The sequence below is a fragment of the Ursus arctos genome, unplaced genomic scaffold (genome assembly GCF_023065955.2).
Source record: "Ursus arctos isolate Adak ecotype North America unplaced genomic scaffold, UrsArc2.0 scaffold_16, whole genome shotgun sequence".
Classification (NCBI taxonomy): domain Eukaryota; kingdom Metazoa; phylum Chordata; class Mammalia; order Carnivora; family Ursidae; genus Ursus; species Ursus arctos.
Window position 1 is genome coordinate 17,287,489 of NW_026622830.1, and position 26,763 is coordinate 17,314,251.

At 49.6% G+C, this 26,763-nt stretch overlaps 1 protein-coding gene across 2 annotated transcripts in view; it reads left to right on the forward strand.

Annotated features, from left to right (window-relative positions):
• Positions 1 to 26,763, forward strand: part of PTPRT (protein tyrosine phosphatase receptor type T) — a 1,022,164-nt gene that overhangs the window by 726,191 nt on the left and 269,210 nt on the right. For both annotated transcript variants that reach the window (XM_044385622.3, XM_044385623.3), the window contains exons 10-11: positions 14,542 to 14,743; positions 16,102 to 16,204. In XM_044385622.3, the coding sequence (XP_044241557.1) occupies positions 14,542 to 14,743; positions 16,102 to 16,204 (305 nt within the window). The remainder of the gene's footprint in view (positions 1 to 14,541; positions 14,744 to 16,101; positions 16,205 to 26,763) is intronic.

Sequence of the window (26,763 nt, forward strand, 5' to 3'; positions counted from 1 at the left end):
GCCAAGAATCAACCCCAGGCACCCAAGATCACGTGCACACCTGTTAACTTCAGTCTTTCAGAATTCAAAGTTTGGCCTTGTGTTTTGAGTCTTTAAAATATTCAAAACTGATGAGATTCAATATCTTTCTATTCTGAACCCCCTCCCAAATAAAAGGTAGCGGAGGATTTATATCTAAAAAGAAACACAAGAATCCGAGAGGTACACTTTGCAATGAGGCAAAAAAGAAAAGGCAAGATCCCCAAGCCAATTTCCTTTCCAGTCTGCGGCTTGGCTGCCTGGCTTCTCCCAACAATGGATGCCTAACGAGGCATGGCTCTGGAAGACCAGGCAATCACTATTCACTTCCCGGGTTTGACTCTGCCATCCCCAGCTCAGGAGACCATGTCATAGCCTTTGCCGCAAGCCCTTTCACACACGCCGTGTAGAGTCACCGGACTTGTAGGAAGAGCCGCATGTGGAAGCTGGCCAGCCTTGTCTGACCCCAGCACCATGTTCTCACAGCGTTGCCCACAGGCAGAACCACAGAGTGGGTAAGAGGAAGTGAGGTCCCTGTTTCCAGAGGAGTTCTGGATGATTCCGCAATGACCCTGGCATTTGCCTCACTCAGGTGGGACAGAAGGAGGACCTGGGCAGAGACAAGTTAGAGCTCCTTGGGCACCACAGTCGCAGAGATGGGTCTCACCGGCCTCTACAAAGGATTGCGATGGGAAGGGAAGAAGGTGCTAGAATCAATAAGGAGCTGGGGCATCAAATCTATATCTTCACAGAGGTATGGGCTTTTTAAAAGAGGAGAAACCGTGTTAGCCCCAGTTAGCAACCTCTCAGTTCTAGGAGACTGTGGGAGGGGAAGGTGCTGGAGCACGGGGCATGTGTCTCTGTGGCGATAAGCAGCCCTTGGTACCACCCCTCAGCCGGAAGGCGCCCAGGGGAGGAAAAAAAGCCTGGTCCCCGTGTCAGGAGACCTGGGCTGCCCCTCAGAGGTGCCCTCTTGCCATTTGGCATCAATTCAGTGTCCAGCAGGAGAGAGAAGGCATCGAAGCAGTGATCCACAAGGTTTTGGTACCCTTAGCCGAGCTGTGGCCAGGCTGAGGGACGGCACCCCTGGTCTCTCCGTGTGATGGCGGAGTGAGGACAAGGGCGGATAGCACATACCCCGGGAACGGCCTACAGGCCCAGGAGGGGGTCCTGACTCCCAGCAGTGCCAGCCCTGTGGGAGGGAACAGGGTGCTGGAAGCACCAGTCCCACGCGGTTATTAGCGTCAGTACTTGGCACTACTTGCGTGCTTTTCCACAGAACTCTTTTGTCCACTCATGAGTCCTTACTTTACAGATAAGAACTGAAAGCTCAGGGCTGCTCCTGCTTATTCTAGACCATGCATTCTTTTTTTTTTAAATTTTATATTCTTTTTTTTATTATGATATGTTAGTCGCCATACAGTACATCATTAGTTTTTGATGTCATGTTCCATGATTCATTGTTTGCGACCATGCATTCTTAACACAGTGTTATCACCCACAAGAGATGAAAATTGGTTCTTGCAGGAAGGAGTGTGCTCAAAAAATCTTCCTCTTTGCGTAATACCCACAGATATGTGTGGAGTCCGTGTACAGCTGTACAGCATACCTGTAGAATTAAAATTTAATGGGGGAGATTGAGGGAAAAAATGACTAGCCTTCTTAGGAGGTGATAATGACAAAGGAAGAAGAGTTGGGAACCCCTGGTCTGGACCAGCACTGGCTAGCCTCTAGTTACATGTGGCTCTCGAGCCCTTGATACGTGGCTAGTCCGGATCCAGCTGTGTAGGAAACATAAAATTCACACCCGATTTCCAACACTTGGGAGGAAAAAACGGGATGTAAAATATCTCATTCATCATTTTGTGAGGATTATATGCTGAAGCAATAACATTGTGGAGATCTTGGGTTAGTACTGAAATTAATGTCACCAGTTTCTTTTATTTTTTGTGCAGTACGGCTCCTAGAAAACGAACAGTTACAAATGTGGCTCACATTCTATTTCTAGCAGGCGCCGATCCTGCTGCAGACAACGGTCTGCTCCGAGCAAGTGCCAGGATTTGTACCCGAGTGTTCGGACTCCCTCCCAGGCTGTCTTGTTATCCCACAGCTGTCTCCTCGGAGAAGATCCACTTACTGTGTGACCTTAGGCATGCCCCTTAGCCTCTCTGAGCCTTCCTTTCTGCTGTGTGCTTTATAAAATGAAAAAGTTCCCTCCAGCTGTGAGGTGCCATTCTGGACCCAGCCGAGGGCCTGGGGTCACTGCAGATAGGAGGGTGTGGGCTCCCTGATGACCCGTTTCACCAGAAATGACAGTTCCCTAAATAGCATTGCTCCCTGCTGTGTGTCTGCTTCTGGGGAAATACCACAGGGGCAAGATTAGAAAAAGGTAGCGCTTCTAACCCCAGACCAGCAAAAGAAAGTGTTAGAATAAGTGACCATTTTAACCAAGAAGGGAGGAAAACAAAAGCTTCATTTCTTGTGAAAAGGAGGAGATAGAACCAAAAAAAAAAAAAAAAATAGGCTTTCATAGAACCTTCCCCTTCTAATAAGGGCTCATAAAACATTTTACATATGTGCCTTGCTGGATTGAATTGATCTTCAGATCTCCAATATGCCCACCCTTTTATTCCTTTCTTAATGCCTAATTTGAGGGGGGGGGATAAAATCAATTCTATTTTAATTTCAGGAGGAAAATGCTGAATGAGAGAAAAATGCAGTAGAGTGAAGCTTGAGCCTTCAGCCCCCTGCTGCCCCAGAATATGTTATTATGTGATCAGTGAGGTTCTCCTCAGAAAGCCCTCTGGAATCTACCCCCTGCCTCAGCCTTCTGAGCACCCTCTGGGGTGCTCAGAAAGTGCAGTCTGGGGCCAGCCCCCCCCCCCCCATCATCCCCATTCACCAAATTCACTTCTACCCCAGTCCTCCTGAACCTTGGGTTCTGTATCCCCCCAACTCGCTAACCTGGAGCTCTCCCTGTACCTTCAGATTCCAGGCACGTCCTCTCACGCCAGCTAATCCTTCAGCAGACAGGTTCCCATAGCAGAGTGTCCGGTGTCCCAGCGCCTGGAAACAAGACTGGCCCCCCTTCATGAGGACAGCAGAGCCCTGACATTAAGCAGGTGGAGTCTAGATTCCCACCGTCTGGGCGGCAAGCCTGCTCCGCCTCTCACTAACTTTGAGAAGCCTGGAAAGCTACTTATTCTCCTTAAGCCTCAGTTTCCTTGTCTGTAAAATGGGGATAATAATGACACTAGTGTCTTAAATGCGTGATGAATAAGTGAGTGATGTGTGGAAAGTGCTTGGCATAGCTCCTGGAAAACATTGAGTGGCAATAAATATTAACTCATCTTGTTGTTATTATTATTGTAATAAGTTTCTACAAGGAGGTGGGCAGCGGAGGGTTGAGCCTTTGGCATCTGACCTGTGATTCCATGATTCCAGATTAGTCCGTCCATGTGACTTAGGCATTCTGGGCAAAAATCCACACAAGGGAGACGCCTTTCTCAGAGCACCGTACCAGGAGGCTCCTGATGTCCATCTTTCTTGTTACTGGAGCTGCTAACCTTGATCATTCGGTTAGGAAGGTAGCATGCATCGACTGAGCATCTACTGTGTTTCCTTTTCGCGATAAAAAAATGAATACAATGAATACAAGGTTACCCATGCTCCCAGGAACTGTCGTGTCTGATGGACAAATGGTGTCCTAGTTACTATTGCTGTATAAGAAACCATGCCAGAATTCAGTGGCGGAGAGTAATAACTTTACTATGAGTGGCGGAGAGTAACAACTTTACTGTGCTCGCAGATTCTGGGCTCAGGAATTCGAAAGGGCATGGCAGAAATGGCTTGTCTCAGCCCCACGATGTCTAGGGACTCCACCAAGAAGACTCAAACGACTAGGAGTGCCCGGACAGACAAGTGGGACCATCTGGAGGCTTGCTCACTCACCAGACTGGTGCCAGATAGCTGTGACTCCCAGCCTGGATTCGCCTCTGCATGGGCCCCATGCTTCCTCATAGCGTGGCAGCGGCTGGCACAGCGGCCTGCGTGTTGTGGACTCGAGCGTCCCCTGCAGACAGGTCAGAAGCTGCATTGCCCTTGTGACCCGGTCTCGGAAGTCACACCACATCATTTCCTCCGTGCAATCACAAGTCCTTCTAGACTCATGGAGGGGGATGTGAGCTCCACCTCTTGAGAGGATGAGTGGCCATTTGTAAACACCACCAAAAAATGGAAAAGCACCGAAGCATCTTTCTTACACAGGTTTGGAAACTCAGCCCCAAGAGATCAAGAGCTTCACCAACTTGGGCCTCATTAATTATTAAATACACGATTTAATTTAGTGACAACTATGTACCAGACAGGTGTGGACCCAGCTGCCAGGGGTGCTTGCCAAGTCCCTCCATGGGGTGGCAGGCCCAGATGGACCCACTGCAAAGCTTTGCGGTCTAACCACTGCAGGTGGCCGCCGCCATTCCCCCCTCTGGCACCTGGTCACACGTGGACACGTGCAGGGGGTCAAGGACGAGGTGCAGCGAAATGCTGGACTTCGGCATCAGAAAGACTCCAGTGTAAACCCTGCTGTACCACATTCTGAGTTTGTTACATTTTCATCCTTAATCCTCATTTATTCGGTAAACCTCATTGCCTCCTGCTCTGCGCCAAGCTGGGTGCTGGCAATTACACCAGTAAACAAATAGAATCCAGGCCTTGCCCTCAGTGAAGGATTTCCCCAGGCTGTCTCTGCCAGATAGCCCATAGGCAGCGCTGCAAGGTCCCGGGGAGCAGGGTCAAGGGATTATTCGACTGCTCTCACGTCTCCATGCCCAAAGCAAACTGGAGAGGAATTGGTCACGCAATTTAGCAACTTAACCAGGTTAAACTCAGCAGAACAGAAATCAGCTGAGTGTGAAGTTGGAAGGCAAGCAGCTTACATCTAGAAACCCAGGAAATATTGCAATGCAGACTAAAAGCAATTGGGAATATCACTAGACAGACTCATTAAGCAAGAAGGTTTCTGTGAAAATAACAAAATCATAGCACCCAGGGCACCCCAGCATGAGATTAAAAGCTGAAAGGAGGTTCAAGCTTCATGTTATTAAGCTGCATTATGACAGTTTAGGAAGAAAGAATTTAGAGCCCTCTGAGTTGGTGGCTCTGTTGTAGGAATCTCACCGACTGCATCTTTGAAATTCAGAGCAGTCTGACAGAGTACTGTCAGAATATTTCTCCCATGTGGGGAAGCTGGAGGAGGGGAGAGGAGGACACTGAGAAGCCCTGGGGAAAGGATTGGAGGGGCTCTGGTGCTTTGGCGGGGGGGGGGGGGGGGGGGACAGGAGCATACTCCCCTGAAGTCTGTCCAGGAGCTGAAGGCCAAGGCGGTGATTTAGGGAAGGGAGGGAGGTGCCCAAGGTAAGTGCTCAATAAATGTTAGTTCTTGTTATTACCACCTACAGGCCAACTTTGCAGCTTGGGTTGCTGGGGGGTAAAGATTAATGACCCTGGGCCAACTGGATTCTGAGCTTGCTTCCTCCTTGCGTTTGATCCCGGAGCCACCAGGAAGCCAGCCACAGTCAGTGAACGGGATATTGATTGGAAATCAGTAAAAGCCATGTGGGCAAACAAGCCAGCTTCCCTCCTGCAACACTCTTTGATCTGTGGCAGCTGAGGGAATGCACAAAGACTAGGACAAGCGCCCTGCAGGGCGGTGGCAGCCCTGACCTGCCCGGCCACTGCAGGCTTCGGTCCCTGTGCTGGTAGCTCTGGGGAAGGAGTGCAGCTCAGGCAAGGTTCTGGCAGGGCAAACCAAAGCCCAGTCTGGGCCTCTGACCCTGGGAACCAGAGAAGCCTGGCAGGCCTTGGCAAATGTTAGCGGAGCGCTTTGGCCGATGAGGTTACAAAATACATCCTAGGCGCTCAGCTCGGTAAGTGGTGGTTCTGGGTTCCAGCGTAGATTCTCCAAAGACTGAGATCCACGGTCTTCCTTCCCCTACTCTTCCCATTCCTGAATATCAGCGGCATCAGAAGGCCGAGGCTAGTGGACTCTCACAGATCTCCCCATCAGTGTCCGGCCTTAGACGTCTCATCCGTCTTCAGGCCTGGTGCCAGCTGTTGGCTCCTTCTTTTTCCCACGTGTCTGGGATCTCATCCTTCCCCAGACAGGATTCAGCAGCTCTTGAATTCCCTCCTTTCTCCATCCCCTCAGCTTCCAGTCTAAACCAGGCCTTCTGTGTCACCTGTCATCGGGATGAGAACCAGACCCTCTAGAAGGGCCCCGCTCCTCCTGTCAGTTCAGTCCTTCTTCCCCTTGCCAGGAAATGCTCCTCTTCAAATTCAGCATGCCGGAGAGTCACCTGGAGAACGTGTGAAAACGGACTTCTGGGCCCCAACCTGGACATTTTGATCAGTAGGTCTGGGATAGGCCCGTGAATCTGCATCTCTTACAAGCTCCCAGGTGATGCTGACACTATCTTGCCTGTGGACCACAATTTCAGTAGCACTGTACTTAAATTAGGATACGACCCTGTGTCTCTTTTGATAGCATACCCTCCCCTTCAGTACCCTCAAGATAAAATCTAAATGTTTGAGTATTCACATACAGCCTCCCAATGACCAACCTCAGAGCAGGGCTGTCATGTTCTGTTGTATAGTTTGTGCACTGCACAAAGACATGACTAAGAGGATGAAATCCACAAAGCACTGGACTGTATTTGTCAGGAGGACTATGGGCATGAAGAAGGGTCTATCTTGTTCTTGTCACAGAGGCACCCTCAGCTCACTGATGTGCCAGGGGCTGGGAGGGAGGGTGCCTGCACCTGCCTGGAGAGTTGCCTTTTTCTAGTTTCCGCAAAAGCACTACCTAGGCCAGCAGTCTTCCTACCCAAGAGCATCTCTGCAGTCTCCACTTCCTCCCTTCTCCCGTCTCCCAGCCCTCTCTCGCCCTCCTTCACCTGGTTAACACCTTCACGCTCTCTGGGGAAGACTCCCTGGCCCCAGAAACCTTCTCTATTATATGCTCCCGAGAAGAGCCTCCCTTCCTTCAGAGCAGTAATCCTTCTGTGCCTTTGCCACTCATTCCTGTGGGTGTGCCTGTCTCCCTGACTGGACTGTATGTTTCTGAAGGTTCCCCGGGGCTTAGCACTGGGCCAAGGCGAGGGCTCAGTGAATACTTTTCGTACATTCTATTCCACAGCCACAAAGACCTCCCAGGTGCCAAACCCAGCACTCCACTTTTTGTTGTTGTTGTAAACATTTTATTTTAAAGTAATTCTAAATTTACAGAGAAGTTGCAAAAATGGTGCAGAGAGTTCTGTATCCTTCACACAACGTCTCACGTAGCCACGGTGTATTCATCCCAACTGAGAATTCACGTCAGTGCCTTGCTACTGACTAGACCTCAGACTTTTTTCTCAGACTGCCTGAGTTTTTCCACAGGTGTCCTTTTCCCCCCTTCCAGGTTCCCACGTAGCATTTAGATGTCACGTCTCCTCCCCTTCCCCTCTGTGACAGTGTCTCAGTCTTTCCTTGTCTTTATGACCTTGACGTTTTTTAAGAGTGCTGACCAGCCTTGAGTCTGGGTTGGTCTGATGTGTATTTTTTTTTAAAAGATTTTATTTATTTATTTGAGAGAGAAGGATAGCAAGGGAGAGCACAAGCAGAGAAGGGAGGAACAGAGGGAGAGAGAGAAACAGGCTGCCTGGTGAGCAGGGAGCCCGGTGAGGGACTCCATCCCAGGACCCCCAGATCATGACCCAAGCTGGAGGCAGAGGCTTAGTCGACTGAGCCACCCCTGAGCCCCTGATGGTTTTTTTGTTTGTTTTGTTTTTTGTTTTTTAATTGATGGGCTGAGATTCTGGGGAAAAAGACCACAGAGGGCATGTACCCTTCTCGTCACATCATACGAGCTCTTGAGGTCAATATATGGCTGATCATTGGCAGTGTTGACCTCGATCGCTTGGTTAAGGTGGTGTCAGCCAGGTCTCTCCACTTTAAGCTACTATAATCCCCCTTTCATCCTAGGTCTCTCTAACGTGAGTCAGTAAGTCCAGCCCACACTCAAGGAGAGCGGGGTCAGGGTCCCCCTCCCGGGGGGAGGAATGCCAGAAGTCTGTGTTTTGCTGGTGAAACCCCAGCGGTAGCTAGTAACTCTGGGGGGAGACAGGGCTGTACAGACAGGTCATTCCTCCTCCATGGGGTCCACCGAACTCAGCATTCACCCACAGTCCTGCCTGCAGCCATTACCACTGTGGTGCTCCTAGGTGAGCCCCCTTCCTTCCAGCATGCCCTTTGAGGACTCCTTTCCTTGGCACCGCCCACAGCTCTACCACTCTCAGCCCCGGCTGCCCTATCTAATCTCCCAGAGAAATTTAAAACAGTGCCGATGCCAAGGTCTTTGTGTCCAGAGCATTTGATTCAGTTAGTTCGGGTAGGGTGCAGGTGTTGATACTTTTTAAAAGGTCTTCAAGGGCATTCTGTGCTCTGGAGTCTGGGCCGAGGACCATGGCCCCAGCCCCACACTCTGGCAGCTTCTCTGGGAGGCTGTCTGCACTCTCTCTGGCAGAACTGGTCACTCCCAAATCTGTGTTCCTCAAGGACTTGGTTCCGTGCAGTACCCGTCAGTGCCTCTGTTTGTCCCCAAAGTCAGGAACCGGGTTAGAAACACCAGGAGCAGCAGGACGCGTGTCGGTCATAATCATTTTCCTGCTGTTGTTCTAGCCCCCCACTCTCTAGGAAAAAGCAGGGCCCCGTGGCCAAGAAGTCACTGGTGTGTGCATTCCAGCCATCTGTGCGTCCACACTGTGCAGAAGGAACGTGCTCGCATTTGATTTTTTAATTTTCAGGAAACCAAAAAGACAACACTAACACTTCTGACAAGAAGAGATGACCTTGAATCGGTCTCTTGTGTGTTTACCTTGAAGGTCACCAAGATGGCCAAGACCGTGCCTGTAAATACTTTTGCATTGGGTCCAAAAAAGGAGAAAGTATTTCAACCGTTTGTTTTGAGTTTAAAGAAAAATAAAATTAATTTAACCTTTTTTTTTTTTTTTTTTAACAAACCGACCATGTTGGTAGTCTTGTTAGAGCTCTGCTAGGGTGAGACCTCCAGAGTATGGGCTGGAAGACATGTGGAGAAAGTCAGGAATAGATGGGGTGCCTCACATAGGGTGCTGACTCCCCCCTCCCCCTAGAGGTTTAGGACAAAGACAGCAGGGGTGTAACGAGAGGGGAGGGCGCTAAGCTCTGCAGGATGATTCTGGAGCATCACGTGGTAGGCAGGCAGGTCTTGACCCACTTTATACTAACACTCCTGCCAACAGAGCTGTTATGGGTTTCCTCCACTTGGGGCCATCTAGCTGGGAGTGAGCTCTTTGAACTGCGCTCTGGTCCTTCCAGGACGTCCCCATGTGTTCTAAGTGACTTCTCCAAGTTCTTGCCGCATCATGGCGCCCACATTCATGCACCAGCTGAGATGAGACCATGGGGAAGTAGAGGCAGCAGAGAACGCGTCACGACCTGTGGGTTCCCATCTGTCCTAGCACAGTGCCCACTGGCACACGAAGCTTCCCTCACACTGGCTCTGATTTGTCACCTCTCTTGGCCTCAGTATCCTCAGCTAAGGAGTGGCAATGACCATAAAGGACCCATACCATTTTTTGGAGGATTAAATGAGATGGTTTTTATGTGAGGCCCCCTCACAGTGCCTGGCATATAGTGAGTGCCCCCAAATTATGTTTTTATCGTGATTGTGTCTTCCAACCCCCTGCTTCTGCATCCTGACCACTTCCCTCACCCCTACTCTATCTCACGGCCCCTCCGCCATGTAGCATCTCATTCTCAGGACCAGAATCTCGTCAGCTGCTCTGTCTGAATTTACCCCGTTACCCAGCCCGGTGCCTGGACCACAGCACGGCGCAACCTGAGCGTGTTTAAGAAACAAACAGGTCCTTCCTGGTGGGGCTCTTCGAGGGAGAGCATTTACTTCTGTTCTTCCTGCCTCTCTTGCCCGGTCCTCTGCAGCCCCGGCTAGAAGGGCTGCTTGTTCTTCACAAGGTGACCCGTGACCCATGGCAGCCAGACCCTTGATGCAAAGGCAGAAGTTGCTCGTGGACCCCCCCTGGAGCCTCACTGCTGCTCTAAGAGGCTGCCTCCCAGGAGTGAAGAGGCAGGGGTCACTCTGCAACGTGAGTCAGAAAGTGAAATTCAAATGATTATTTAACCTCAAAGAACCCTAGGCTCAGAGAAGTGAAGCAAGTTGCTCAAACCAGGCAGCTAGTTTGATCATTTATACATGCAAGGGGAAGCAATGGGGAACAAAATCCAGATAAGATGGTTGCCCTTGTGGAGCTTAAAGTCTACTTCAGGGGTCAGCAGACTTTTTCTATGAAGTAGCAGAGAGTAAATGTTTTACACTGTATGGGCTATCGTCTCTCTGCCATGAGCACTTAATTCCCCCCTTGTAGTGTGGAAACAGCCACAGCGATCCGTAACTGAACGGCGCGGCTGTGTTCCAGCAAACTTTTATGTACCAACACACATGATGAGACACGTTTGGCTTCCAGGCTTCTCTTTTTCAACCCTTGGGTTAGTGGAAAAGGGACTCATGAAGGAAACAGTTGCATGGCTCACTCTAAAGTTAGTGGTTCAAAGGAAAGAGATGTTCTTCTGGGAACATAAAATAGGAGGACCGGAGAGTCAGAGAAGGCACTCATGAAAAGTGTCATTTGCTGGGGGAGGGTGCCTTTTGTTTATTTTATTTTTTAATTTCAGTATAGTTAACATACAGTGTTACATGTTCCAGGTGGACAATACAGTGATTCAGTATTTCTATACATTACTCAGTGCTCATCATGATAAGTGTCCTCTAATCCCCTTCACCTGTTTCACCCATCCTCCCACCCGCCTCCCCTCTGGTGACCATCCATTTGTTAAAGTGTCATTTAAGTGAGATCTAAAGATGAGGAGTCATTAATTAGGTAAAAGGAAGGCATGGGAAGGGAATAAGTGTTCTGAGCTGACAGAATAGTCGGTGCAAAGGACCTGTGGCCAAAGGAACCTTAGCTCTTTTTAGACACTGGAGTAGAGCCTTGGACACAAGAGGGAGGGCATGGGAGGCCAGCTCATGCAGGGGGAGTGTGTCTTAATCCCAAGAGCAATGGGAAACCACTGCCTTTTTGATTCTAAGGGGTGATATGACTGGATTCTCCTTATGAAGTGCTCACTCTGGCTTCTGGCTGGGAATCTCACTGACAGTGATCAAGAGAGACCCAGGTTGACGGGCAGCTCAGCACCCTTTCCCCCACTAACTCTTTATTTTATGTTTGCTATTCTGACAAGTCTCGCTCTTCCTCCAGTTCCAAAGATTCACATTGCATTATGAATTTTATGGCCACAGCTCCATCCCATTCCGTTTTTCTCACCTCCTGCCTTTCCCTCCCCGGCCCAGTCCCCCACTAACTTCGTAAAACTTGCGAGTTAAATTTTTCAAAGACTGTTTCTGACAAAGCAGTGGGAATTAGATTTGGTGAAGCCCTTCATAAAAAATTGAAGACACGCTATATTAACATACATTGATTTATTCATAGTGTTTCATTACAAGTAAGTGAGGATCCTGTAATACCAGGAAAGGTTAGGAGAGCAGGGGAGCACGGTATATTATATTGACAGCTCGGTGGAAATTGAGTCGCTTTGGATTGAATTTGGAGCGCAGGAAAGGAATTGGCTAGTAAATAAGGCATGAGTTTTACCTCCCAGTGTCTGTATATCAGCGTGGTTGCCACCAGCCCAGGCAGGGGGACAGGGGCGGAATTTCAAAAGGATGCGTGAGCACCTGGTGGACTGGGGTTGGCTGCCACCCGGCAGAGCTCTCTGGATGTCTCTGTTCTTGGGCCACCGGAAAACCGGAATCCAGCTGCACACTGGGGGCTCAGCTTCCCCCATTTGCTCAGCACCCTCTGGTCACACTGGGCTCTCCTCAGTCCTCCCAAGCCTGTTCCCACCCCAGGCCTCCGCCCAGACAGTTCCGACTGCCGGGAACCTAGAATGCTCTCACCTCTGCCCTGACTCTGTTATCCTCACATGTCAGCTCACTTCTCCCCTGAGAAACCTCCATGAGCACACTGTCTTAGTTTGGGGACCCCGAGACACAGATTCGAATACGAGTGGATTACTGAGAAGCGGAGTGGAGAAGCGAAAGGAAGGTAGCCAGTGATGGCTGTGTTTCCCAGCCAGCTACCTCTGGAGGCAATCGGAATGGAATCCCTCCAGGAAGTCCCCTAGGATGCTGCAGGGGGCATCACATGGGAGGAGCCCAGGGAACGTGTGCGTCAACTACCATTAGTCTGGTCACTGGGGGTGCTGACTACCCAGAACTTCCTGCGAGTGCCCCCCGCCTCAGAACAGTCCTCACGCACAGAGAGGCAGGTGTTTGCAGTGCTTCCCTCCGAGAAGCATGGAGGAGGCAGAGGTGACCAGAGGGAAAGCTGGGGACAGGCTCACCAAGGACCTGTGGCACAGGTGCCCCTGGCCGGGAGCTCTGCTGGCAAAGTGCCCAAATCCTTCGGCTCTGCGTGTTTCTCCTCCAGGGTTTGCTCTGTTCCAAGTAGTCTGGCCTTGGTCCTGGGCCGGTGATGTCAATTACTATACTGCTACCGCAGGACAGAGGACAGAGAAGTTACCTCCGTGTCCAAAACGTCTAGTGCTGCCAGAAACAGCAACCTGCTTATTTTGGGTGTAAAATTGGTGTGTTCCTGTTTCGGACTGGGCTTGGTCTTCCCGGCAAGTCTGAGACATTCTTGACAGAAGACAGGGTGATGTTAGGTGACTGTGCCGTTGCCTTACCTCAGTCTGGGATGGAAGACACCGGGGTACGGGGTCAAGCCTACATTCACTGGGCTGTACCCAGCAGAACACAGCGCCGGTCCCGGAATACAGGCCTGCGCAGGAAACGTGGGTGAAGGAGCAAATAAGTGGATGAGTGAAGGGATGAATGCATTCTTTAGGTAATGATGTGTCGTCTCCAAGCCGGGCAGCTCCTTACAGACGAAGGAGCGCAGCGCTCAGATCCTGCAGACCTGGGTTTACTCATGTCGGTGGCAGAACACTGCGTAACCATGAGAATGCGTGATGTCTAGTGACACATGACAGCCTGCATGAATCTCACCAATGTAATATGGACTGAAAGAAGCCAGACACGCAAGAGTACACCCTGTATGGTTCCATTTATATAAAGTACAAGACCAGGCAACACTAGTCAGTGCTGTTAGAAGTCAGGATAGAGGTTATCCTTGCTGAGGCGGGGCGGGGAGGAAATGGAAGGGAGCACGCAGGCTACGTCTTGGTTCCGGTGATATTCTGTCTCTAGACTCTGTGCTGAGTTATCGGCCTTTGTCCGTTTAGTAAGAATTCATTGAACTGTATAGTGTTCTGTACGTATGTTATACTCTAATAAAACATTTTTAATAGAACAAACTAGATGAAACAAACGATCCTGTGTTTGTCACTTTAACAACTGTGTGATTTAGGAAGGTGGCACTCAAAATGTGATCTGTGGGGGCTGGTGCTGGGATCCCACCTGTTTGCTTACTTTCACAGCAGGGTAAGTGCAGAAATGGAGAGTGAGCGCTTAGAAACTCTCATAGTACCTTGACATTGCTGCAACACCCAGGTGTGTGACAAGTGGACGGGTGTCCTTGTAGAGTGGGAACCAGTTTGGCTATGACCAAACTCACGTGGGTCAGCAGTGTATTGAGAAACACAAAACTAGGCCTTCACCGTAGAGGGTTTGGAAAGTGCTGATTTCATGCAAGTTACTTCCCCTTGAGCTTCAGTGTCTCCAACATGAAAATGAGAGTAAGTGTCCTGATGCCCCAAGGTTTGGGGAAGAGGAACAAGATAATGCGTGAGAAATCACCAGAGAGCGCCACGTGGAGTAAGGAACATGGGAGGGAGCTGCCTTTTTAATCAGCCTTCCAAACCATTCTTATCAGACGCCATGCATAAACACTGCTCTTGGCGTTGTCCAGTATGGCAGCCACAGGGCCACACGTGGCTCCTGAGCTTTTGAAATGTGGCTAGTCCAAATGGAGATGTGCCATAAGAGCAAACTGCATACTAGATTTCAAAGACCTAATATGAGTAGCAGAATATAAAATACTGCATTAAATTTTTAGGTTGATTATAGGTTGAAATGATAATACATTGCAAATATTGGGTTCAACAAAATATATTATTAAAATCAATTTTCCTTTCTTTTTTACTTTCTTCTCTTTTCATGTGGCCACTAGAAGGCTGAAAGCGTGTGTATGGCTCACATTCTGTTTCTGTTGGGCAGCAGTGCTCCCGTGTATCCACAGTGGAGTATTTGAGGCTGGGGTAGTATGTAGGGTGGACAGTCACAGCAGTACGTGCTGTTCAAGCCCACATGCCTCCTTCTCCTTTCCTCTCCTGATGTTCCCCTGGATGAGCTCCATCTCACTTCCTGAGTGAGGTATTTACTTGTTTGTTTGCTGGCTTGTCCTACAGATCAACTACAAGGCTGTTGGCTCACTGGACCCGAGTGCCGACCTGTCCAGCCAGCGGGGGAAAGTCTTCAAGCTCCGGAATGAAACCCACCACCTCTTTGTGGGCCTGTACCCAGGGACCACCTACTCCTTCACCATCAAGGCCAGTACAGCAAAGGGCTTCGGGCCCCCAGTCACCACTAGGATTGCCACCAAAATTTCAGGTATCTCTCTTAATAGAAAGGGGAAAGGGAAGAAAGGTATTCTGTTTTTTTCCCCCATTCCTAGTTTTCCTGGGAGCAAAAAGGGGCAGAGCCAGCTGTCACCTAGTGGTATTGGAGCAATTAGGACGATGCGGTCCCTAATGTGTTAGCCTTGTAGTCTTGTGAAGAAACCGAATCCACGAACTTCCTAAAGTGTAAAAAACATACTAATTAGACTAGACCAGTGGGAATGCTAAGTGATTCACCAAATAATTTGCCACACAATTGCATTAAATAGTACATTTTTTTCTCATACAAATTGGTTTGTAAAAATGTGATTTCAGCAATATTCCTTTTGGCAGTACAGGGCACTGTACAGCTTCTCATGAAATGTCTGCGAATGAATGAATGAATGAATGAATGGATGGATGAATGAATGAATATTACAAAGCCACAGAGGTCTGAGATTTCACCTGCTGTCCCTGGGAGGGCCCCCTCCACCACCAGACAACATCAACACAGAATTATCTCGGATCCCATTTTAGAATTTACATTTTTTGAGAATACCTATGCAATTCTGACCTGCATACATTCATATTTTGCATAGATACCCACAGTGGTTTTGCAGCTTAATGTTTTCACTTATCTTTATACCATAGCGTTTTCCATGTTGGTACATTGCTTTCATGATAATGTTCTGTCAAGTGGATGGACGTAATTTAATTAAACATTCCCCTGTGGTTGGATATATTTGCTGCTTCCATGTTTTTATAACATAACGTTTCAATAAACATGTTACAGAATAAGGTTTAATTCCTTGGTTTGGATTATAACTTTAGGATTAAATTCCAGAAATTGAAATACTGAATTAAAAGGGATGTGGGTTTTAATAGCTCTTAATACAAATGGCTAGATTACCTTCCCGCGGGATTAGATTTTCGTACTCCTATCAGTTGGGGCTGAGAGAAGGGAGGGTCTCAAGGAAAAAAAAAAAAAAAGAACTAGTTCCATCACTGTTGTAATTTGCATTTCAAATATGTTGAACAAGGTCGCTCTGCCTCCATGTCTTTGTTAAGTACTTAGACTTCCTGCATTTATCTGTTTATTTGGTGTGGAACTTTTTGATTCCTGAGGGCTGCCGACCACCTCATGGCCATCCTTCCCCAGACTCCTGTGCACCTGGGAGGGACCCGTGGGCAGGTGGGAAGGAGAGCAGGCTCTACCGGAAGCATGGGACACCATGTGACTCTCACCCAACCCTTTCCCTCATGGCCCCCTACTGGTCATCCTGGGTATCTTTAGGGATGGGCACAGGGGGAGGTGGTGAGCTGGGTTTGGGCCCTGTGCTGAGTGCCCTCCTCTCTCTGCTCTCTGCCCAGCTCCGTCGATGCCTGAATATGACACAGACACCCCACTGAATGAAACTGACACGACCATCACGGTGATGCTGAAGCCCGCTCAGTCACGGGGAGCCCCTGTCAGGTGAGGAGGGTTCTTCCCTTGGACTTTGCCAGCCACTATACTTTGCCCCAGGGCAACAGCTTTCAGATTGGCTCAGGTCGGAGGCACCTGGGGGGTTCAGTCCATGAAGCATCTGACTTCTGATCTCAGCTCAGGTCTTGATCTCAAGAGTCATGAGCTCAAGCCCCTTGTTGGGCGCCATGCTGGGCATGGAACCTACTCAAAAAAAAAAAAAAAAAAAAAAGACTCAGCTCAGTTCACCAAGCATGCACTGAGCGTCTTATATGCCAGGAATGGGTGGGGCACAAGGGATCAAAACGGTTCATTTATTCATTCCTTCAGCAAACATTTATTGGGCACTCACTCAGGACCAGGCACTATTTAACTGCTTGGGAGACAGTAGTGAACTAGCCATGAAGAAGTCATTTTCTAAAGAAAGTCACACCTGAGTTGGGAAGCAAGAAACATGAGAACATAATTATGAAACAGTGTGTGCTTATGGAGATATACATAGGTCGTTATGAGAGTTCAGGGAAGACATTCCCAGCTGACATTCTCAAGTGACACTGAGCTGTATTTTAAATGTTATGTAAGATTTTGCCAAAGTAGAAGAGGGTCCAGCATGAGCAAGGCATGAAGGGGAGAAGCAGCGTGGTATCATGCGGAGCAACCAGGAGTAGTTAACCCAAGGCTCTGGATTTTGCTTTAGCATAAAGGTCGAGGCAGGAGCGGTCAGGTAAGAATGGGGACCATGTGTGAGAAGCTCCAGCTTCTTTGAGGGGTCTTGGGGAGCCACTGGATAGCTCCATGCGGTATCACTTGTATGATACTGGAGGCTGGGAGACCAGCCAGGACGGAGGCTATGGAGATGGTCTAGTTCTCTGTTTTCCAACCTGGATCCAGCTCTACCCAGGAAGTGTAGGTGGCAGAGGAAATAGAATCAACGGCCTGCAATTTGGAAGTTGCCATGTATTCTACAGATTTCGAGCAGTGTTCGATTCTAAGTCAGGCCTTGCAGCAGGCGTGTGTAGTGCCTGTGGAGTTCCTGACGATAGACCTTTTGCCTTATATTCTCCATGTGGGTTGTTCCGGGACCATCCTACCTGTGAAGAGCCAGAGCAGACGGTGGATCTTCCGTCAGGTGAATCATTACCTGACTTACTGCTTTTCTTCCTGCTACCCTCATGCAACGTGGTCCTTCACTTCTCTCTGTACACGGATTTTACTCTCTGGGTACATTCTATAAGTGATTGTCCTCATTTTCATGTGAAGGTACCGAGGCTCGGAAATGCCCAGGAGCACACAGAAGTCGGTAGGAAAGCTGCACTCGAATGCAGGTCCTCCAGGTGCCAAATCATGTGTTCCCCTTGGGCCACCAATGCCTCTCTCCCTTTCCAAGCTCTTAACCTCTCCTACAGCAGCACTGGTCACTATTTCAAAATCTTAGAGAGCCTCTCAGGTGATAAGAGTATGGTCCAGGGAAAAAAGAACAGCTGGCCCAACATTGCACAGCAAGTTAGCAGCTGACTGGGGTGCACAGGCCAGATCTCACCGAAAGCCTATGACCTTTATATTGGAGCCCCAGGTGTCCCCTTGCATTACTGCAAGCCAACAGATCAGCAAGGGGACCTCATCAGCTGGCACGCCACTGCGCGGCTCCCAGCAGGTGTGGATTCTCTCTAGCTTGCAGCCGACTGCTGGCTGCTGTGTGGGGTGATGAGGAGGATGTGACTTTGGTGACAGCCAACCTGGATTCAGACCCTGCTCCAACACTGTTGTGTAGCTTTGGGCAAGACACTCAGTTTTCTTTATCAGGAAAGCATGGATGGTAGCTGTTTCGCAGGGGCTGAGTAAATTATGGAAGTGCCCAAAGCAAGGCAGACCTTCGAGAGTTAGTTCCTTCGTTAGCTTTGCTTCTTCTCTGTGGCACTTAGGAAGCTCTATTCAGAATGGTGTTTTGAAAATCTACCCTCACTATAGGGTCACAGTGTTGCCCACTTCCTTCCTGTTCAAATTTCCAGAGCTTTCTGAGATCCTAAGTCCATGGTGGGGAAGTAAGGGCTTTGTGGGGTTTTTTTGTTTCTTTTTGTTGTTTGTTTGTATTTTACCTAGGAGACCCTAACTTCATTCCAGCACAAAGTTGCAGAAAAACCTCTTTTAAGAAAAAAGTTATACTGAGAAATAGTCAAGCTTGGTCTTGCCCAGTGGCAGGATAAAGTTAATTTTTCTACAGAGGATCCAGGGTCCCATCCTCAAGATGAATCAGATTATATATCTGTGAGCCTCTGAAAACTCATCAAGCCCAGTTGAACACAGATAGGAGTAATTATCACTGTGTTTTATTGGGCAACTGTTATGTTCCAAGAATTTAACCTTGACTGACCTATTCATATTATTATATCCCTGTTAGAAATGAGGAAACTAAAAGCTCATGGTCACAGAGCCAGTAAGTGATGAGATGGGACTTACAACCAGGCCTTCCCAACTTCAGAGACCAGCAAAGGGGTCCTCTGAGCAGCCCAAACCAATGTTCCTGGGGAACCTTTCCCAGTGCTGCCCAAAGAGGGGCCCCTTACACTTTCCCTCTGAGCCTGCGTACCCTCAGTTTGCACATCTGTTTAATAAGCTCATTGCATCCTAAGACTGCAGGAAATTAGGAGGTGGGAAAGGAAATGCCCCAGTAGCAGTGAGAAATGGCAGTGAGCAGGGAGCAAAAAAACAGGGCGAGTCTATGAAACAATTGCAGAGGACTCAGCAAACAGGGAGGTGTACCTGCTGGGGCCCCTGCAGCCCCTCAAAGCCGTGGGTGTTCGTTAGCTGTTCTGGTTCAACTAAAAATGTAGCAGTACGTTCTGCATCTTCAAGTGAAAAGAGCCTGCTAGTTTCCACGTAACGAGTAAGCCCTCGCTGCGTGCCTGTCGCCATACATCAACTATCTGTATCCTCACAACAGTGCAATAATAGTCTCCCCATTTTGCAGATATGGAACCTGAGATAAATAGAAGCCAAGTAAGTTGACCCCGGCCATGAGACAAGCAGTGGTACAGGCAGAATTTAAACTCAGTTCAGCTGACCCTAAGTCAGTGCTCATTTCACGCTACTTCCCAAGGAGAAAGTTGTGCATGACATATTTTGGTGACATTTCCATTGGAAAAAAAAAAAAATTAAATGTCACTGCTCAAAGGGGCAATGCTATGCTTGGTGTCTGGAAACGTCTGGCTGCTTTTTCTTCCCAAGGCTCTGGATCACTGAGGGTGGGTATTCGCTCAGTTTTGGGAATTATTTTCTGACAGTTGCTTGGGCATTTGCCAAGACGGGAAGGAGACTAACAAGTGCCGCCCCCCCCCCCCCCACCGTGACTTCCAGGTCAACGGCAATGACAGCAGCAGCAATATCACAGAAGATTTCAGTTACCTCAACCCTCTTTCACCTTGACTCTAGGCACGAGGATGCCCATCTGGGAGACAGTGGACCATTAGGTCATTCAGCATACATTTATTGGGCCCTTGCTATGTCCCAGGAACTGAGCCAAGCAATGGGGATAGAGTAGGACACAAGGTAGATACACACCTGTGCTCTTGAGGCTAAGCATCCAGCTAGTGTGTATGCGAACAGGGAGGGAGGCAGGATATGGAACAGGTAAGCAGACACAGTACTGAAACTGGCACAAAAAGATACTGTGAAGCCTGTGGGGACAGAGTATTGATGGAGAGAACTGAACTGGCCAGAGGGATGGGCACAACCCTGAGAAGCAGGCCAGTGAGGAGTCCCGCAGGTCGGGGAAGCATGGGCATCAAGAAGACAGTGAAGGCTCTCTAACCATAGCACACAGTGAGGCCACTGGATGGATTGGGTCATGGATGCTTGGAATCATATTTTCTGGTTGATAGCTCCTTAAATTCCATTGTATCATGTGATTATCGCTTACCCAGTGAGTCAGCTGAGGAGGCGGGGAGAGTACCACCTCTTTATCAGAGAAGGGAGCAGAAATCTAAGATGCTAGGTGGTTGGCCCAAGGTCATGGAGCTCATTCTCCATGGAGCCAGTGCGTGGACCTCGCTTCCTGCTTCTGAGTTCATTGCTCCCCTAGGAGGTTCTGTCTTCTCTGTGCCCGGATGTCAGGTGAGGACTCGGTAACCTTTTGGTGGAGCTGTTGTGGACTGAGTTTCCATTGACTAGGGAATTCAGGGCAGCCAAGGTGACTTTACAGGGGTCCTGCAGCCCAGGACGGTCCAGGCCCAGCTCATACCTTGTGAACCCCAGCACGTCCCTGAGTGGTGCAGGCCGTTCTGCCGCAGCCTCACTCCTGAGCCTCTGCTGCAGGCCCTGCCCATGCAGCTGTCTTCTGCCTTCTGCCAGCAGTGTTCCGGCCCTGGCTCAGCCAGACCCCAGACCCTGCTCTGCTCCTTGCTACCCCTGGGAAGCCCCAGGGGTCCGGCTCTGTCTGGTAGAACTGAGCTTGCAGGGAGGTGAGGAGGAGAGGGGCGGACTGTCTTGTGGGGCTCCCGCACCCCCATCCCTCCATCCAAACCACCCCGGAAGCCTGGCCTATTTTTCTCATACTCCGCAATGGAGGTTTATTACTTTTGCCTTGCTTTCCCCAGGCCTTCAAAGATTTATTGGTTTTTAAGTGACAGAATCCCAGAATTGCTTAAAAGATCAATCAAATAGTGACTAGAATCTAATATTCAGCTCCAACTCGAACCCGCCAAACCTTCTTCCCCCACGCCCCACCTGTCACACTGATGTATCTGTGGTAACCTTCATAAGAAAGTAACTTGGCCGTGAATTTATCACCCATAATGCAGTCCCTGAGGCAGAGCCCCAGATTCTGTAGCAGACCTGCCACCCCAGATCCCCAGCTGGCTTCTTTGGAGACGTCCTTCCCTCCCCCTGCTCTCCCTCTCCTCCCGTCAGTCATGGGGACCTGTCCACCCCACTCCAGCATCAGCTGTGGGATTAGCTCTTTTTCTGCCCTGCTGCACCCACTCCCCTGACCTGCCACGGTGGTCTTGCTGGTTTGCCTGCCATCAGTTTCTCTTCCTTCAGTCCATCCCCCACTGAACTGCTGGAGTGGTCCCTAAAATTCTTAAATGGGTCACTGGCTTTCCACCACATGAGGTTCAAGCTTCTTAGCGTGGAATTCAAGGCCAATCCGAATCCGGCTATGACCCCCGCTTCTGGTTTTATTTCCTTTCACTCTGCCCCCTTTACCAGTGTTTACCCAACAGGGCCCAGGGAGCTTCTTTCATCGTTCTTTCTTTAATTGTGTTACGTACCTGCCAGTAGTTTTTCCTTGGTTCTCTGTCTTGCCTGCCCTTCACTAGACTGTGAGCTCTGGCAAACCTGAGGCTTGACACTGATGGATCCCCTTTCCCTGCGACAGTGTCTGGTACTTAGTAGGTCCTCGGAAACACAAGTGACTGAGGCAGCACGTCTGTTTTGCACCCCGGGTAGATGTCAGGTCCTGGGACTGGAGGTGCAGTTCACAGGCCCTGCCTTCAGCGGCCTCTGAATCCATAAGACCACTGCGCAGTAGATGGCGGTGGAAATGTCAGCAGCGATGGAAATGTCCCGTGTCTGTGCTGTCTGGTCATCACCTCCAACCACTCGTGGCCACTGAGCACTTGAAATATGACTAGTGTGACTGAGGGACTGGATTTTTAATTTTTTAAAGTACTTTAAAGAGTCTTTCAAGGTCATTCATAGCCACGGTGTGTTCATGTGGTGGCGGGACCCACAGCGCCCTGGGCCAGAGAGGAGGGGGGAGGCAAAGGAACAGGCGGGGGCCAGGTAAAGAATCTTCACTCTGGGTTTGGACTTTGTCCTGACAGGTGCTTGAAACATTTCGTTCTCCTCTAAGCAGTCGAGCCCTTGCCTTGCCCTTCTCTGTGCCGAGCTCGTCATTCTCTACCCGTCCCGCGTCCAGTCCCCACCCTGCAGCAGGGTGCATCGGCTCCCCTCTGCGTGGCCACTCTGCGCGGGCCGCTCCCCAGTCAGGGACTCGTAGTGTGCATCTCTACCAGCTCCTGACCTCTTAGGCTCCTCCTGCCATAGCTCACTTCCCAGTTGGGATACATTGGAACAGCAGAGGCTTCTGGAATCAGATCCAGCCTTACAGAGTTGACTCACTGAGTGGCCTTGGGCCAATTACTTCATTTCTCTAACCTTAAAGCTGCTTGTTGGGAACATGGGAATACCCATGTCACAGATTGTTTAAAGGTCCAATAAGGTAAAGCGTGTAAAGCGCAACCGGTCCTTGTTCAACTTGCTCCTGGAGGTGGCCCAGCTCTTGATGGAGAGTGGCTGCCTGCCCTAGTAGCCTCGGGCAAGGTGCTTCTCTGAGGCCTGCTGTAAGCAGATGCCTGTTTGCTGTTTGCTGCTCGGACACCATGAAGATCTGCGTGCAGGGCGCTGTGAGGGTGTGACACATCAGGGAATGTGCAGTGATCTCCGGGAGTGTCCCCAAATCCTCAAAACAACATTCCTTCCAGACACATCCTCAGATTTCAGCACGTTTCAGAAACACGAAATCAAGCAGACGGGGCTGGGGCATCTCCACTGCCGAAATGCCAGCAAATCAAGGGCTAAGAGCAGTGCCCTCGACTTGGAGGAGAGGCCATCATACGTTGTGAAATCAAAGGAAAGCAGGTCCAAAGCATCCTCAGGAAGGGGCCTGGGGCCCCACATGAGCTTCCTTCAGTGAGACCTTATAAATACGGGGGACCAGACTGGAGACCTGAAATCAAAACCAAGCGGGAGAGGCGAGACCAGATCCCAGGAGAGGAGTCAGGTTTTTCCCTTCACAATTCATTAAGTCAGTAAATACCTCATTTGAATTAGAGCCAACAGCCATGTGCCAGACATTGGGCTGAGCACCGGAGATCCAGAAATGAGCAAGCAGGCCCACATGCAGACATCCTAATGGCAGAGAGAGCTCTGTGCAAATGCTGCCACAGACGCTAACTGACGGCACAGAATGTTGGCACTTGCAGCCGATTCTCACTGGGCTGGGGCCACCTCACCTCCAATTTCAGCTGCGGCTGAGCTGGCCAGTTCCATGCAGAGGGACAGGACCCCCAGCACCAGCCACCCTCCCCCAGCACCAGCTACCCTCCCTCTCTTCTTCTTGGCTTCAGGGCTTGTTCCAAAGCCCTACGGACCTCTGTTAGTGTGAGCAGGCCGACACAGCTCAGAAACACACGGGATTGAATGTCAACAGCAGACAGAAGTCCAGGCATGCCCAGCCTCCTGTCCTCTGGATGGGCCAGTTCAACGTGCATGTCATGTGGGTCCTCACACATCTCCGTTAGGATTGAGCCCGGGTTGCCTGCAAGGGGAGCCAGCTCGACAATGCACACCTTACTGGTTTTTCTTCCTTCTGTGTCTCACTGTTTCACCTAAGAGGGGATCACACCAGGCTGGAGAGTCAGGAGATGAGATTAGAAAAGCTAAAAGGAGGCCAGGAGGACAGCAGTGGGCAGAAATGTGAGGGTGAGTGGCACCTGATGAGGCTGGATGGGAAAGGGCTGGAAGACGTTGCTCTCCAGATGAGAAGGGACGGCCATCCAAGGCTGAGCAGTTGTGGCGATGGAGAGAGGGCCTTGAGCAGGGAGAATGGGCGGCAGCTTTGGTGATGGCTTCTCTATGGGGTGGGCAGTTGGATGGGAAGGAAAAGACACCGTCCTGGGTGACTCCCAGGCTCTGGCTTATTAGTGGGATGGAGGATGGTGCCATTCTCTGAGCCAAGGAACACCGAGGGCAGGAAGAGTCTGCGAGGACACATTATCCAGGAGAGACCCGTGGTAGTGAACGTGGACTGGGTACCTAATGGATTAGGAACCAGCTGGGCAGGAATAGGGCTGGGATTTGATGTGTGGTCCAGGCAAGTGCTGGGGACCTCCAAGGGACCTCCTCCAAAGTCAGCTAGGACTTGTGACCTGCTTCCATGGGATGCTTCAGGCCAACTACACGGTGGGGCAGCTCCAGCATGGAGGTCCAGGAGTATGACAGTGTGAGTACTCAGAGACAGAGGAATTTGGTGGGTGGTCTCTAATATCCCCTGAAAGTTCTCTTTACTCCCTGATGAGAAACCCCTGAGCCGTTTGCATTTGACAGGGGCAGGTAGTTAAGACTACGACTTTGAAATGCACAGTGACGAGCTGCAGTACAAATTGGAGATCCAGTCAACTCCAAAAGAAAGAAGACACTACGTTGGAGGGAAGAGGAAAAATTGCCAGATTTTTTCCAGGATTCCTTTAATAACCGTGGAGCCCAGATGGGGAGCACATAAAACAATCACAGAAGGCTTCTGCTGGTCCCTCGGAGCTGCAGTGAGCAAAACTGGCATCATTACCATCTGATTCTCAGATATGAGTACATGATGGTGTCCAATTAGGAAGGAGAAATCAACATTTTCGAGGATTTATTAGCATGGGGCAGCCTGAGGGGTTCCTGAGTCCCCGTCCACACTGGGAGAGATGGGAAATGGCAATTGTACTTAGATACTCTTTCTCGAAACATCATTTATTTCACTTTGTTTCCCAGCTCTCCAGGCCTTCTTTGCTGGGGCCGAAGACAAGGAGTGCTACGTGTCCCACTTTGGTGGAGGGATGGGCATAGACTGCAAGAAGATTTAGCCCTGAAAGTAATACTGTTTGTCGCCAAGTCTATCCACATGCCGGGATTTCATCACACCAGACTGGGGAAGAGGAGGAGCCAGATACAAAAAGAGACAACCAGAAATAAGACATAGTGGGATAAATACTACCACAGGGCTGTTCCCGATGGGGCTGTCCCATACTCTAAATATGGCGACTAAGGGCACACGTAACTATGTTTAAAGGGACATGTCACCACCATTAAAACTAACCAAAGAGACAGGGTCAAGTAGGTGAGTGTGGCACAAAGCCACAATCCTAAAGACCATGCAGGAAAACAAAAGGGAGGAAGGGTGGACCCCAGATAATGTAGGTGGGTTCACATGCACTTCAGCTCACCCTAATTATATTGTAGGTTTCCTTTTATCGGCCCCCAAACAACCCAACTTACCAAGAATTGGTTCCGGCGTTGATGGATTCTGGATTTTATTCCTTAGGCTCAAACCAAGGAGGAAAAACAGGTGTTTCAGAAAGAATATTTTAAATGGAGCAGGAGGAGCAGTTGCTGGAACATGAAGAACGAAAGAGTGTTCTATTTTGGACCGTCTGCCATCTGGAGAGATGGAAACAGACTGTCATTGGCATGAGGGAGAAGAGAGTGTGGTTGTCATGTTCACCTCCTACCATTGGGACTATTTAAATTCCAGAAGGTTGGAGGGCTAGAGAAGCATGAGAGCAGGGGTTTTAGATTGGAAAACCATTAACATTCAAGTGGTATTTGAAGCATGGGAGGAGCTGATGACCTTATCCAGGCAGAGTATCCATGAGAAGAGCTGAAGAACAGGACAGCTCTGTGAAGTTCCATCAAGGAACCGTGCAGGAGATGGAGAAGGGCTGGCCAGAGAGGTAGAAGAAACACCAGGGCAGAGTTAAAACATGAAAGCCAGAGAAAGAATGGTTTTTTAAATAGGAGATGGTTGAAGTTTTGTAGTTCCGTTTTCTCTAAGAGCTCCCAGCAGCTCTTACCATAGAAAAGAAGAAAGACACCTACCTTGATTCAGGTCCATGGGAAAAGGAAGATGATAATGTCATCAGAAGTGCTTAAAAATGGGCCATATGGTCCCGACTCGATCTTAAAAGCCCATGGAGGTAGACGTGCAGATAACAGATTTTGGGGGCCAAGTGGCCCCAATGCTGTTGAGGAATCTGTGCAGAAGGTACAAGGCCAGGAGAGGCTGGACAGACAGGAAGTGGCATTCAGAGAGTAAAATGATCAAGGATGAGGTTTTAGTAATGGAGCCCTGCAATGGTTTAATACGGCTCCGGGTGTCTCTGTGTTGGCAGTGGTAGTAGATGGATGGTAGTGGATTCAAGGTGAAGGTCACTGAAGCCAAATATTTCAAGGACCAAAGAGGCTAGACTAAGGATGGGCAGGCTGTCTTAGTAGATGTAATTTTTGTAACTCAAATCCTCCCAATGCTGGGGAAGTGGTGAAACCCTTTGCAGGGGCAACAGTGATTCTGCAAGGTGCCTTCTCCCAGGTCTCATTTTTGTTCCAACTTTTTTTCTGCCGACTTCTATTTCTCACAGTGTTCTGGGCCCCGTGACAGTTTGCATCACTGCTTTGTGTCAGATCTTGCACAGCTGATAACGCATGGTTCTCAGTCTCTCTGTCTGCAGCTGCCCAAAGGTCAGACTTTCAAGTCAGTCTCCATCAAGTGCATCTCTGTAGCCTGATCTATTGATGTTCTTCTGAGCTAGTGCAGGGATCTGTGCCATGTTAGAATCCAAGGAGGTTTGCTCTCATCCAAAAAGCATTCTGCACAAGGCTCGCTCCAACTGCCTGCGGCTGCTCAGAGAGTTGCCTCCTCTCGGTGGCAGTGAGAGAGGTGATCTTGAAAGTCCTGGCTTTTTGGTGGGAGAGGAACAACTTAAAGGTTAGAGTCTTAGCTATGAGGCAGAAGAAATTTGTACTTACCC